The sequence below is a fragment of the Hyla sarda genome, chromosome 9, assembly GCF_029499605.1.
Source record: "Hyla sarda isolate aHylSar1 chromosome 9, aHylSar1.hap1, whole genome shotgun sequence".
NCBI lineage: Eukaryota > Metazoa > Chordata > Amphibia > Anura > Hylidae > Hyla > Hyla sarda.
This window is the reverse complement of record NC_079197.1, coordinates 149,428,634-149,443,176: the sequence shown is the minus strand read 5'-3', so window position 1 is coordinate 149,443,176 and position 14,543 is coordinate 149,428,634. Positions and strand designations below refer to the sequence as shown.

Sequence of the window (14,543 nt, the reverse complement as noted above, 5' to 3'; positions counted from 1 at the left end):
ACTGCACTATGTAAGCAAAAAAAATAATATATATATGTATTTCTGGAGTGTTTCTTTAACTTACAAAATGACCATAGCGCACGGTGCTGCAGGACAGCCATTTTTACCGCTGGGTGTCACTTTAAATTATTTGTCATCTAAAGATTATGGGGGAGACTTATCATGCAGGGAGAATTTGACCGGTTGCCCATAGCAACCATACCAACTAGTGCTTTGGTGTAAACAGAGGACTGGAGGAAGCGGGGTCACGTGGTGCAGAGACTCCCGCTGTCGCCCGTTGACGTCATGCGTGGTTGGAGATACAGTCGGGGTGTGACGTCAGCACTTTGAGAGGCGGGGCTTAACGCGGAAGTGTTCACTCTGTAAACAGCTGTGGGCTCAGCTGGGGATCCGGAGCGACCTTCCCTGGGGACCCCTGCAGCCTGGTGAGCGCCCTGCCCGGCCGTGTGTCCCGGTACCTGAGGGGTTCCTGTAGGACACGTGTGTGGTGCCGGCTGCAGCGTCCATTGTTGTATTCAGGTCTTGTTGTTTGTTTTAGGGGGAGGGGTGAATCGGGCAAAACCTGTCGGCTGGCTGGGCCGTGCAGTGCCACAGCTGGTTACAGAGGCTGGAGTAAAGATGGGCCAGAGTTATCACCAGTCCCCAGTATAGAGGACAGCTAGCTAAATGGTGAGGTCTGAATGCAGTGACCCCAAAAATCTGAATTGTGGGGGTCCCTTGTGAACTGCTCGGCCTCCGCCATGTTCTACAGGACTTCTGAGTATAGAGGGATGTGCTCTGCATTGTTCAGAAGTCTTATAGACAACCAGGTGTGGACATAAAATTAAACTGGTCTAAAACAGGAGCCCAGTCTACGTAACCACAGACCCCAAACCAGACACCTAAGTCAATTTAACCAGACCACCTAAACTAATACAGAGCGGACCAGACACCCTTAAAAATACAGACCCCAGGCTAGAACCCCTTAACTAAGACAGACCAAAACCCCTGAACTAACACAGACCCCAGACCAGAGCCCCTGAACCAATAAAGACCCCAGACCAGAGCCCCTGAACCAATAAAGACCCCAGACCAGAGCCCCTGAACCAATAAAGACCCCCCCAGACCAGAGCCCCTGAACCAATAGACCCCCCCAGACCAGAGCCCCTGAACCAATAAAGACCCCCCCAGACCAGAGCCCCTGAACCAATACAGACCCCCAGACCAGAGCCCCTGAACCAATACAGACCCCCAGACCAGAGCCCCTGAACCAATAAAGACCCCCAGACCAGAGCCCCTGAACCAATACAGACCCCCTGAACCAATAAAGACCCCCCAGACCAGAGCCCCTGAACCAATAAAGACCCCCAAACCAGAGCCCCTGAACCAATAAAGACCCCCAGACCAGAGCCCCTGAACCAATAAAGACCCCCCAGACCAGAGCCCATGAACCAATACAGACCCCAGACCAGAGCCCCCAAACTAATACAGACTCCAGACCAGAGCCCCTGAACTAATACAGACCCCAGACCAGAGCCCCCAAACTAATACAGACCCCAGACCAGAGCCCCTAAACTAATACAGACCCTAGACCAGAGCCCCCAAACTAATACAGACCCCCAGACCAGAGCCCCTGAACCAATACAGACCCCAGACCAGAGCCCCCAAACTAATACAGACCCCAGACCAGAGCCCCTAAACTAATACAGACACCAGACCAGAGCCCCTAGACTAATACAGACCCCAGACCAGAGCTCCTAGACCAATACAGACCCCAGACCAGAGCCCCTAAACTAATACAGACCCCAGACCAGAGCCCCCAAACTAATAAAGACCCCCAGACCAGAGCCCCGAACCAATACAGACCCCAGACCAGAGCCCCGAAACTAATACAGACGCCAGACCAGAGCTCCTAGACCAATACAGACCCCAGACCAGAGCCCCCGAACTAATACAGACCCCAGACCAGAGCCCCTTAACTAATACAGACCCCAGACCAGAGCCCCATAACTAATACAGACCCCAGACCAGAGCCCCCGAACTAATACAGACCCCAGACCAGAGCCCCTAAACTAATACAGACATCAGACCAGAGCCCCTAAACTAATACAGACCTGAGACCAGAGCCCCCAAACTAATACAGACCCCAGACCAGAGCCCCTAAACTAATACAGACCCTAGACCAGAGCCCCCAAACTAATAAAGACCCCCAGACCAGAGCCCCCGAACCAATACAGACCCCAGACCAGAGCCCCCAAACTAATACAGACCCCAGACCAGAGCCCCTAAACTAATACAGACATCAGACCAGAGCCCCTAAACTAATACAGACACCAGACCAGAGCCCCTAGACTAATACAGACCCCAGACCAGAGCTCCTAGACCAATACAGACCCCCAGACCAGAGCCCCTAAACTAATACAGACCCTAGACCAGAGCCCCCAAACTAATAAAGACCCCCAGACCAGAGCCCCGGAACCAATACAGACCCCAGACCAGAGCCCCGAAACTAATACAGACGCCAGACCAGAGCTCCTAGACCAATACAGACCCCAGACCAGAGCCCCCGAACTAATACAGACCCCAGACCAGAGCCCCTTAACTAATACAGACCCCAGACCAGAGCCCCATAACTAATACAGACCCCAGACCAGAGCCCCATAACTAATACAGACCCCAGACCAGAGCCCCATAACTAATACAGACCCCAGACCAGAGCCCCCGAACTAATACAGACATCAGACCAGAGCCCCTAAACTAATACAGACATCAGACCAGAGCCCCTAGACTAATACAGACACCAGACCAGAGCCCCTAGACCAATACAGACCCCAGACCAGAGCTCCTAGACCAATACAGACCCCAGACCAGAGCCCCGAAACCAATACAGACCCCAGACCAGAGCCCCGAAACTAATACAGACGCCAGACCAGAGCTCCTAGACCAATACAGACCCCAGACCAGAGCCCCTGAACTAATACAGACACCAGAGCCCCTGAACTAATACAGACCCCAGACCAGAGCCCCTGAACTAATACAGACCCCAGACCAGAGCCCCTGAAGCAATACAGACCCCCAGACAGAGCCCCTGAACCAATACAGACCTCCAGACCAGAGCCCCTGAACCAATACAGACCCCAGACCAGAGCCCCTGAACCAATACAGACCCCAGACCAGAGCCCCTGAACCAATACAGACCTCCAGACCAGAGCCCCTGAACCAATACAGACCCCAGACCAGAGCCCCTGAACCAATACAGACCCCAGACCAGAGCCCCTGAACCAATACAGACCCCAGACCAGAGCCCCTAAACTAATACAGACCCCAGACCAGAGCCCCTGAACTAATACAGACCCCAGACCAGAGCCCCTGAACTAATACAGACCCCAGACCAGAGCCCCTGAACTAATACAGACCCCAGACCAGAGCCCCTGAACTAATACAGACCCCAGACCAGAGCCCCTGAACTAATACAGACCCCAGACCAGAGCCCCTGAACTAATACAGACCCCAGACCAGAGCCCCTGAACTAATACAGACCCCAGACCAGAGCCCCTGAACTAATACAGACCCCAGACCAGAGCCCCTGAACTAATACAGACCCCAGACCAGAGCCCCTGAACTAATACAGACCCCAGACCAGAGCCCCTGAACTAATACAGACCCCAGACCAGAGCCCCTGAACTAATACAGACCCCAGACCAGAGCCCCTGAACTAATACAGACCCCAGACCAGAGCCCCTGAACTAATACAGACCCCAGACCAGAGCCCCTGAAGCAATACAGACCCCCAGACAGAGCCCCTGAACCAATACAGACCTCCAGACCAGAGCCCCTGAACCAATACAGACCCCAGACCAGAGCCCCTGAACCAATACAGACCCCAGACCAGAGCCCCTGAACCAATACAGACCTCCAGACCAGAGCCCCTGAACCAATACAGACCCCAGACCAGAGCCCCTGAACCAATACAGACCCCAGACCAGAGCCCCTGAACCAATACAGACCCCAGACCAGAGCCCCTAAACTAATACAGACCCCAGACCAGAGCCCCTGAACTAATACAGACCCCAGACCAGAGCCCCTGAACTAATACAGACCCCAGACCAGAGCCCCTGAACTAATACAGACCCCAGACCAGAGCCCCTGAACTAATACAGACCCCAGACCAGAGCCCCTGAACTAATACAGACCCCAGACCAGAGCCCCTGAACTAATACAGACCCCAGACCAGAGCCCCTGAACTAATACAGACCCCAGACCAGAGCCCCTGAACTAATACAGACCCCAGACCAGAGCCCCTGAACTAATACAGACCCCAGACCAGAGCCCCTGAACTAATACAGACCCCAGACCAGAGCCCCTGAACTAATACAGACCCCAGACCAGAGCCCCTGAACTAATACAGACCCCAGACCAGAGCCCCTGAACTAATACAGACCCCAGACCAGAGCCCCTGAACTAATACAGACCCCAGACCAGAGCCCCTGAACCAATACAGACCTCCAGACCAGAGCCCCTGAACCAATACAGACCCCAGACCAGAGCCCCTGAACCAATACAGACCCCAGACCAGAGCCTCTGAACCAATACAGACCCCAGACCAGAGCCCCTGAACCAATACAGACCCCAGACCAGAGCCCCTGAACTAATACAGACCCCAGACCAGAGCCCCTGAACTAATACAGACCCCAGACCAGAGCCCCTGAACTAATACAGACCCCAGACCAGAGCCCCTGAACTAATACAGACCCCAGACCAGAGCCCCTAAACTAATACAGACCCAAGACCAGAGCCCCTGAACTAATACAGACCCTTAACCAGTGTTTCCCAACCAGTGTGTCTCCAGCTGTTGCAAAACTACAACTCCCAGGATGCCAAGACAGCCAAAGGCTACCTAAGCATGCTGGGAGTTGTAGCTTTGCATTTGGAGGCATATTTGTTGAAAAGCACTGCCCTAAACTAATACACCCCCGACCCTAAAACAGACTCCAGACTAGACCCCCTAAACTAATACACCCCCGTCCCTAAAACAGACTCCAGACTAGATCCCCTAAACTAATACAGACTCCTTCCCGGATGCTGTCAGTGACATCATATCTCCATGTGTCTGACGGCAGGTGGAAGCTTGATTCTGGTGTGAGAGCTGGACGGGGTGATAAAGTAGTGACACCAACCTGGTTTATTTTGACCTGTATTTGGGTATGTGGGGAATTCGGTTTTGAAATCCAGTTTCTGCTCCTATGTGGAATTGGTGCCTTATTGGCGCAGAATCTGGATTAACGTCCCATTGACTTTGAAGTAATGTTTCCGTGCTGATTCTGCCTTGAGAATTCATGTCAATTCTTCAGGTGGAATTGAGGTAGGTGTCAGAAATGTACAGAACTTACTGTGTGTGAACGTGGTCTCAGAAATACCACAGAAATCAGAGTCCGATACCAGGCGGTATACATGCTGAATTTGACGTGGAATATGCTTCAAATGCAGGGGGCTAAAAGACCCAAAATGCTGCTTAGATACACAATACATCTGATATACATGTTATAATAGGTACATTTACTTCATCATGTTCTGCATATTTCTAATATACATTGTGCTTCGGTTCCTCTGCATTTTTCAGAGCCCCGCTTGCTGTCAGTGAATTACTGCATTCTTGGTTACATTTGAAATCTTAAAGGGGTACTACAGAAGGGAAAAAAAACGGTTTTAAAATCAACTGGTGCTGTTGTAAATTACTTCTATTTAAAAATCTGAATCCTTCCAGTACTTATCAGCTGCTGTAAACTACAGAGGAAGTTGTGTAGTTCTTTCCATTCTGACAACTGTGCTCTCTGCTGACACCTCTGTCCGTGTCAGGAACTGTCCAGAGTTGGAGCAAATTCCTACAGAGAAACTCTCCTGCTCTGGAGAGTTCCCGACATAGACAAAGGTGGCAGCAGAGAGCACTGTGGTCAGACTGCAAGAAACTACACAACTTCCTCTATAGTATACAGCAGCTGGTAAGTACTTGGAAGGATTAAGATTTTTACATAGACGTCATTTCCAAATCTTTATAACTTTCTGGCACCAGTTGATTTGAAAAATATTTTCCTCAGGAGTCCCCCTTTAAAGGAGATCTCCAGTATTTAAAAAAACTTATCCCCTATCCTAAGGATAGGGTATAAGTTTCAGATCGCAGCGGGTCCGACTGCTGGGACCCCCGCGATCTCCCATACCGGGCCCCGGCAGTCCTCGGTAAAGGGGCGTGTCGACCGCCGCACAAAGCGGCGACCAACACGCCCCCTCAATACAACTCTATGGGAGAGCCGGACCGCAGTCTTCTGCAATCTCCAATCTCCAATCTCCAACTCCCACCCCCCCCCCGCACGATCTGAAACTTATCCCCGATCCTTATAATTTTACAATCCTTTAAAACCCTCTTGTAACCCTTCTTTCTCTTGCAGGGTCTCTGGGGGTAACAGCGCCCCTATCAGGGTGGGTCGGAGGCAGGATGGTGTGTGAGTTTTTTCTCCTCTCCTCCATCTGGTTCGTGGTGGTCATATTCTGGATGGAGACGATCAGTATGTGGCTGTTCCTTTGCCATCTGTTCCAGGACAGAGCCGCGTACCAGTGGGGAGACAGGTGTGTGGGCTGCGATTGCCGGTTCTGTACTGCGCGGTGCCAGGCGAGCGCCATGTAACGGGAGTCTTCTGTTTCCTTTACAGGATTTATGTCACCCATCCCGACCAGATAATGTACATAATTATAAGGTGAGTGAGCGCAGCGTGTGCAGCGGCCATCGCTGCCAAAGCTTCTGCTTCTAAATTTGTACCCCACCCCCCCCCCACAGGCAAAGCGGGCAGTGTAAACATTAGGCGTGGGCAATATTTATCCTGAAACACCTGCAAATATTGAGGAACAACCTACAGCTATGTGTGCAGATATAGCAGAGCTGAATTTGCTATATAATTGAAGCTGCATCATTTTTAAATCACTATACTTTTCTAAATTCATGGGGGTCATCTGCAAATAGAATTAAAGGGGTACTCCGGTGGAAAACTTTTTTATTTAATTTTTTTATCAACTGGTGCCAGAAAGTTAAACAGATTTGTAAATGACTTCTATTTAAACAAATCTTTACCCTTCCAGTACTTTTTAGTGGCTGTATGCTACAGAGGAAATTCTTTTTCTTTTTTTAATTTCTTTTTTGTCTTGTCCACAGTGCTCTCTGCTGACACCTCTGTCCATTTTAGGAACTGTCCAGAGCAGCATAGGTTTGCAATGGGGATTTTCTCCTGCTCTGGAACAGTTCCTGATAAGGGCATCAGGTGTCAGCAGAGAGCACTGTGGACAAGACAAAAAAGAAATTAAAAAAGAAAAGAATTTCCTCTGTAGCATACAGCTGCTAAAAAGTACAGGAAGGGTAAATATTTTTTTAATAGAAGTCATTTATAAATCTGTTTAACTTTCTGGCACCAGTAGAAGTTGAACCTTTAGTGTTCTATACTCGGGATAGGTCTTCAGTAGAGATGAGCGAACTTACAGTAAATTCGATTCGTCACAAACTTCTCGGCTCGGCAGTTGATGACTTATCCTGCGTAAATTAGTTCAGCCTTCAGGTGCTCCGGTGGGCTGGAAAAGGTGGATACAGTCCTAGGAAAGAGTCTCCTAGGACTGTATCCACCTTTTCCAGCCCACCGGAGCACCTGAAAGCTGAACTAATTTATGCAGGAAAACTGCCGAGCCGAGAAGTTCGTGACGAATTGAATTTACTGTAAGTTCGCTCATCTCTAGTCTTCAGTATTAAAACAGTTGTATGACCCACTGCATAAATAATAAACTTCTTTTAAAGCGACAGTCCTATAGGTAATTTCCCCCCCCAAGCGCTGTGCCTCCAGCTGTTCCAAAACTACACCTCCCAGCATGCCCGGACAGCCTTCGGCTGTCCGGGCATGCTGGGAGGTGTACTTTTGCAACAGCTGGAGGCACACAGTTGTAGAGGATAAAACCTGTACAGAGGAAAAGTTGCTTAGTTGCCCATAGCAACCAATCAGATCACGTCTTTCATTTTTAAAGAGGCCTTTGAAAATGAAAGAAGCGATCTGATTGGTTGCTATGGGCAACTGGGCAACTTTCCTCTGGACAGGATTTGATAAATCTCCCCCTATATGTTTTTTTTGTTTCTAATCCTGCCTAACCCCTTTAACCTTTCATTGCAGGGATGTGGCTTGAGACTACACAATGTTTTTTCTTTTTTGGGATGAATTTTGTGATGCAAAAACGTAAAAAAAAATACAGTTTTACATCACAAAAAAAATATGTATTTTCAATTCCACTGAATTCAAAGAAAAAAACATCTGCCAGTTCATATAACGTTTCATTTTATGACCTAGTTATTACAGACGTAAAATTTAAGCGTACCTCCGAAGACGGTCGTGGCGGTAGGATATCTGTAGAAATGTCGTGGCCCCGAGACTAACGCGATCAGGAGATGGATTTACATAGATGTGCATGGGACTTACCGCACATACATCTCCTACACGCGCAGTCTTGGGCTCAGAGGTTTGCAGTGAAATCAAACAGATTGCCGTCTGGGACCAGCATCGGAGGTACGCTTAAAGGGGTATTCCAAGAAAAAAATATTTTATATATATATATATATATATATATATCAACTGGCTCCAGAAAGTTAAACAGATTTGTAAATTACTTCTATTAAAAAAAGCTTAATCCTTTCAGTACTTATGAGCTTCTGAAGTTAAGGTTGTTCTTTGATGACACGTGTCTCGGGGAAACGCCCAGTTTAGAAGAGGTTTGCTATGGGGATTTGCTTCTAAACTGGGCGTTTCCCAAGACACGTATCATCAGAGAGCACTTAGACAGAAAAGAACAACCTTAACTTCAGAAGCTCATAAGTACTGAAAGGATTAAGATTTTTTAATAGATGTAATTTACAAATCTGTTTAACTTTCTGGAACCAGTTGATATATAAAATATTTTTTTTTTTTTCCTGGATAACCCCTTTAAGTGCAAGGTACTTTTTAATTTTTATTTATTTATTTATTTGGGGGGGGGGGGGGGGATGACTGTCTTTTGGGCTATTTACCACCCAAAATATAAAAGTCTGAAGAAAGTTTAAAAAAAAAAAAGTAAAATGTCAGAGAAAGCATATAAATATTTGACATTTATTTTGGCTCTGTTATCTGGACCCATTAGTCTAGGAATTTGCACTTGTTATAGATGATTAATACGGCTGTATGATGTATTACAACTGCAAGAGTCACCCCGACCGCAGGTTTTATGGATTTAAAGTACCTGTCATAATCTGCTTGAATTTTATAATCCTCACAGTTCACTGCCCCATCATTATAAACCACCACCTGCCTTTATTTTTATTATTTTTATTATTTATTTTTCTACCTTGATATTGCTCCGTATTTCCTGCTCAGTCTCAGATTCACAGACTGGGAAGGGGCGTTCCCCAGCAGGCGTGACATTATCTGTAGCCATACAGGGGGGGAACTTCCTCCCTCACTCTGCTACACACAGTCCAGAGCAGTTCAGTGGGAGATGAGCTATGATTGGCCAAGGCTGCACACACCCCTCAACACTCCAGACTGCATTTCCTGATTTGGGACTTCTGCCAGACTAGCAGGAGTCCAAAGACTATGCAGGAGATAGGGGGAAATGTGCTCTGGACAAGTAGGGAGACACCTAGTGGCAGCTTTTTGAAACATAAATAAAACATAGACAACTTCATTTTATTTTATTTTTCTTTAACAAAGTACATTAGAAAGATTTCTTATTTACCATAAGGAGTGCAATAGCAAAAATTTAGTTTTCATGACAGGGCCCTATTAAATGACGGCAACATAGACTTCTTGGATGTCTTCTGTTCTGGTTATTAGACGTGCGGTTGGGACTTGTGAACATAATACAGATGCAAAAATGCATCTGTTTTATGATCCCCCCCCCCCCCCCCCCTGAAACCTATAGCTGTAGAATTGAGCTCCCTACAAGGTAAACCTAAGAGGACCTCACACTAATAGAATATTTTTTATTGCTTCTCTGCTACGAAGAGTTAAACCTGTTGTCAGCATCGGGTTGTGTATTTTATCCAACACCTCCCATAGCAAAGGCCAAATGATTTATTAGACCAATATGATGATTTGTCTGTCGGACTTTGCATGTTCTATTACACTCTGTCACCAACTATAGTAAACCTGTTATTGCTAATATAGGATTATAGTGCCCCCTGCTGTCCAGAATAAATAACCAGTAGCCATCATGTTCCACTCAATGAGCCCTGATGGTTCTGTCTTCTCTTCCAGAGTGGATTCGTTGAGGTAACACAACAGCAATTTCCCCGGAGATCACAGAAGATTGGGGAATGTTGGACATTTAACTCATAATAAAAAAAGGGAAAAGATGCAATTTTAATTATCAGTATTTTTGTAGATTTTGCTTTTATAATGACTGTAAATAGCCGTAATCCAGGAGGTCTCAGTATAAGCAGAGGGGCAGGGGATTCTCGTTCTGTGCTTGGCAATGGGCAGACTGAAGTTCCGTTCCTTTCTCTTGGACTCTCCGCCATGACATTAATCTGGGATTTGATGGAGCTCCCGTGTACACAGCGGCCTGACGGTTTTTGCAGAGGGAGCGGATCTCCTGGAAGTCGGTCCTCCTATTTTTGTTACACGAAATGTGCTTTGCACTAATGAATTCAATGATCTTTTAGGAATCTCGATTTGTGTGTTTTGTTTTGTCTATTTTGAAAATAAATCTTATTTTAAATTAAATTTCAGTGATGTTATTTCCTCTTTATTGTAGTTATAGCAAATATTAGCAGAAGCCCCTTTAAAGGAGTACTCTAGTGCAGAGTATTCCTGCTCCGTCCTGCCCGGGCTGCAAAATAAATGAAAATGAACCATCTCTCACCTTCCTGGGTTCCTGCCGAGCACCACTACAGCTGATCAGTCCTCCGGTCCATCCTCTTCATACTTCCGGGTGTAACGAAGCGTCACATGGCGCTCAGCCTATCGCCGGCCGCCGCAATGTTCTGCCTCGGCTGGGGATAGGCTGGGCACCATGTGATGCTTCGTTACACCCGGAAGTATGAAGAGGATGGACCGGAGGACCGATCAGCTGTAGTGGCGCTCCGCGGGAACCCAGGAAGGTAAGAGATGGTTCATTTTCATTTATTTTGCAGCCTGGGCAGGACGGAGCAGGAATACTCTGCACTAGAGTACTCCTTTAATTACTATTTTCCCTAGCGTCCCACAGCAGCACAAGGATGGTGTCCCTATGCACTGGTAAGACAGATGGTATTTAAAAGTGTTATTAAAGGGGTATTCTGACCATAGAAATCTTATCCCCTATGCGAAGGACCAAGTGTGCTGCTGCAACTTTCCTTTTTTTTTTTTTTGCATAGAATGCTGGTGCTCCACAGAGATGGCGGGGGTCCCAGCGGGACCCCCGCCATCTCTGTGGAGCACCAGCATTCTATACAAAAAAAAAAGGAAAGTTGCAGCAGCACACTTGGTCAAAAAATGGAGGCTTTTTGATCAAAATGTGTCCCCAATCCACCACGCGGAGGTGGCCATCGGATGGGTCCCTAACATACATGGAGTCTAAAACTCCTTCTGGTGGATGGGGACACACGTTTTGATCAAAAAGTGCGCAAAGAGCCTCCATTTTTTTACCAAGTGTGCTGCTGCAACTTTCCTTTTTTTGTATACTCTGTATTTGCCACAGCAGCGTGCACCTGTGTATCAGGTAGTTTTGCTAGCTATTTGTGTGTGTGTTGTTTGTTTTTTTGTTACCCGCATTTTATGCCTTTGGATATGGGATACGATGTCTATGGCTGGTGTCTGATCGAGTCCAACCGCTGGAACACCCCGCAATCTCTAAAACTTCCCGCTGAGCGCTCTGGCCCCCACCTTCTGATAATAAATAGAAAGAAAAAAGACTGGGGAACGGCGCCTCGTGTATTACCCTTAAACACAAACAGCAAGTGTAAATGTGGGAGAAACCCACGGCACTTATAGGTGGCTGCTCACCAGATGTAAATAGAAGTAACGCATATCACCCCAAATAGGGGTACTCACTGATGTCCAAAGGAGTGCTGCAAGCCGGAGGTCACAGGCACATACGTCCTGACGTAGTCATCAAACGGAAAATGGAAAAGGACCTCATTCATCCAGGCGCTGCCGGTTAGGTCATCAGGTGCACAAAATGATGCAATGTATACCTTGGAATATTGTATACATGAAAGTTTATTAAAAAATAATAAACATACAGATTACGCGTTTCGAGGGTGACTCCCCTCTTCCTCAGATCAGGTGTGCTGTCATACAACAAACAGGAAAGTATTTATGTGAAAAAAGGGCGCCAAAACACCTAAGGGGCGTGGCCAGGAAGTGGGATGTAACCAAAAAGCAAGTGTAAACAGGTAAAATAAAGTAAAGAAAAAATAAATAAAAAAGGAATAAAAAAAATAAAATGTTGTTTTAATAGCATGAGACATATGTCTGACTAAAATATAGCAGAAAGATCCTGGGATCGTGACGTTTCAGGATCTCCGTATCTGTTGGCAGAGAAAGCAGGCCAGTGCGCGCGCACCGGTGTCTCTAAGGACGCGTTGCCAGGGCAGACGCTCGGCTTATACCAAGCCGAGCGAAAACAAGGCACCGGTACGCGTGCGCCAACCCCGTCTGTATCTGCCGGAGAGGCTGTATAACGCGATGCGCTCATCTTTCCAAAGACGCGTCGCTAAGGTGAGCGCACCGGTGCGCGTGCGCCATCCCCGTCTGTATCTGCCGGAGAGGCTGTACAACGCGATGCGCCCATCCCCGTCTGTATCTGCCGGAGAGGCTGTACAACGCGATGCGCCCATGTTTCCAAGGACGCGTCGCTAAGGTGAGCGCTCGGCTTTTGCTGCTCCGAGCGAGAGATATTATAAAGCATAACTGTGAGGCAGAAACATGGAAAAAAAAAAAGAAAAAGGAAAAAAGTACCATATTAGATCCAAGATGAACGATGTATGTGTGTGTGTATCTATAATTAACATATCTATGTAGAAAGCAATCTAGTAGAGAAAATTGAAAAGAATGTAAAGAGCAAGGGGAACGCATTGCAGCGTGATTCACAGGCTCTATAGCAGTATATTAGCCAGCCTGATGAATGAGTGTTGGCATTAAAGGGGTATATATAAAAAAACAGCGTGCAAAAATGCATAACATATAGAATGCATAACATAGTAAATTATGAAATATAAAAAATATACATATAAAATATATAAATAAATGTAAATAAATAATAATAATAATAAAAATACATAAAGATGGCATATAAAAGATAAAAAAAATACAGATCCATGTATGTATACACATATATACACACATCCACATGCACAACTACTCAGAATTATTGAATAACGACAATAGGACTGGGAGATACACATATCAAAATTAGGGCTGTAATGGATAAAAAAAATATAATAATAATAAAATAATATATATATATATATATATATATATATATACTACATAAAGAGCACTGAATGGATGATAAAAAGACAACGGAGGAAATTAGAAGTTACATTCGATCATTTCGTTTAATCCTGTAGGTATAAGAGTTTTTAATTTATATATCCAAAAATTTTCCCTCTTACGTAGTGTAGCAAATCTATGAGGGTCGTCTTTGGGTATCATTTCTATTGGGGTTAAACGAATACATCCAAAGTCTTGTTTGTGAAGTTCCGTGAGATGCCTAGAGACACTGTGTAAAAGGAAACCATTGTTTGTATTGCTCCTATGCTTGTTAATCCTTTCTCGGAGACTTCTGATGGTGCGCATATTGAAGCCCACAGGGGCATTCCAGCAGATAAATAATGTATTGGGAGGCACAGTTTATATAGGATTTAATCTCAAAGGATTCTCCTGTCCTATTTGAGGAGAAGGACTTGCATTTATTTATAATATTTGCACAACATTTGCATTTTGTGGAGGAGCATTTGTATGACCCAGTTGAAGATAGAAAGGTCAACTTACTAACTTTCTGGGAGCGCAATCTACTGGGTGCAATAATGTTGCGAAGGGTCCGTCCCCTCCGGAATGTGACTGCAGGTTTGGGTGGGAGAATATCTCGTAAGTAAGGGTCTTTTAAAAGGATCGCCCAATGTTTGTGTAGGATTCCTTTAATAAGTTTGTTCTCTTTAGTGAAAGTGGTGATAAAATTTAATGACCACTTGTCACACATGTCATCCTTAATAGAATTCTTATTTTCCAGACATTCCTGTTGGGATAATTTTTCTGCCCTCTGAAATGCAGAGCCTATTATAATTTTTGGGTATTTTTTTGCTTTAAACCTTGATTTTAAAATTTTGCTCTATTCGCAGAAATCTCCAGGCTTGGTGCAATTGCGTCGGATACGTTTGAATTGTCCGAAAGGTACGTTTGTCAGCCATTTTTTATAGTGGGCACTGGAAAAGTCCAAGTAGCTATTGCTATCCACCTTTTTGAAATAGGTCTTGGTGTTAAACAAGCCATTTTCATCAATATAAACCATCACATCTAAAAATTCGG

At 46.0% G+C, this 14,543-nt stretch overlaps 1 protein-coding gene and 1 long non-coding RNA gene across 4 annotated transcripts in view; one reads left to right on the top strand and one right to left on the bottom strand.

Moving 5' to 3' along the window:
• The window catches only part of LOC130291215 (histidine-rich glycoprotein-like), a 25,030-nt gene extending 24,816 nt beyond the window's left edge, over positions 1-214 (bottom strand). The window contains exon 1 of one of the 3 annotated variants that reach the window (XM_056539760.1): positions 65-214. In XM_056539760.1, coding sequence (XP_056395735.1) covers positions 65-101 — 37 coding nt within the window. In that variant the 5' untranslated portion in view covers positions 102-214. The remainder of the gene's footprint in view (positions 1-64) is intronic. The other 2 variants (XM_056539758.1, XM_056539759.1) reach the window with 2 other exon arrangements.
• Positions 215-278: 64 nt separating this feature from the next.
• LOC130291216 (uncharacterized) lies at positions 279-10,757 on the top strand. Its single transcript, XR_008847826.1, has 4 exons — positions 279-425; positions 6,423-6,600; positions 6,684-6,728; positions 10,290-10,757. It is a non-coding gene; the product is annotated as an uncharacterized LOC130291216 (long non-coding RNA).
• The last annotated feature ends 3,786 nt before the right edge of the window (positions 10,758-14,543 follow it).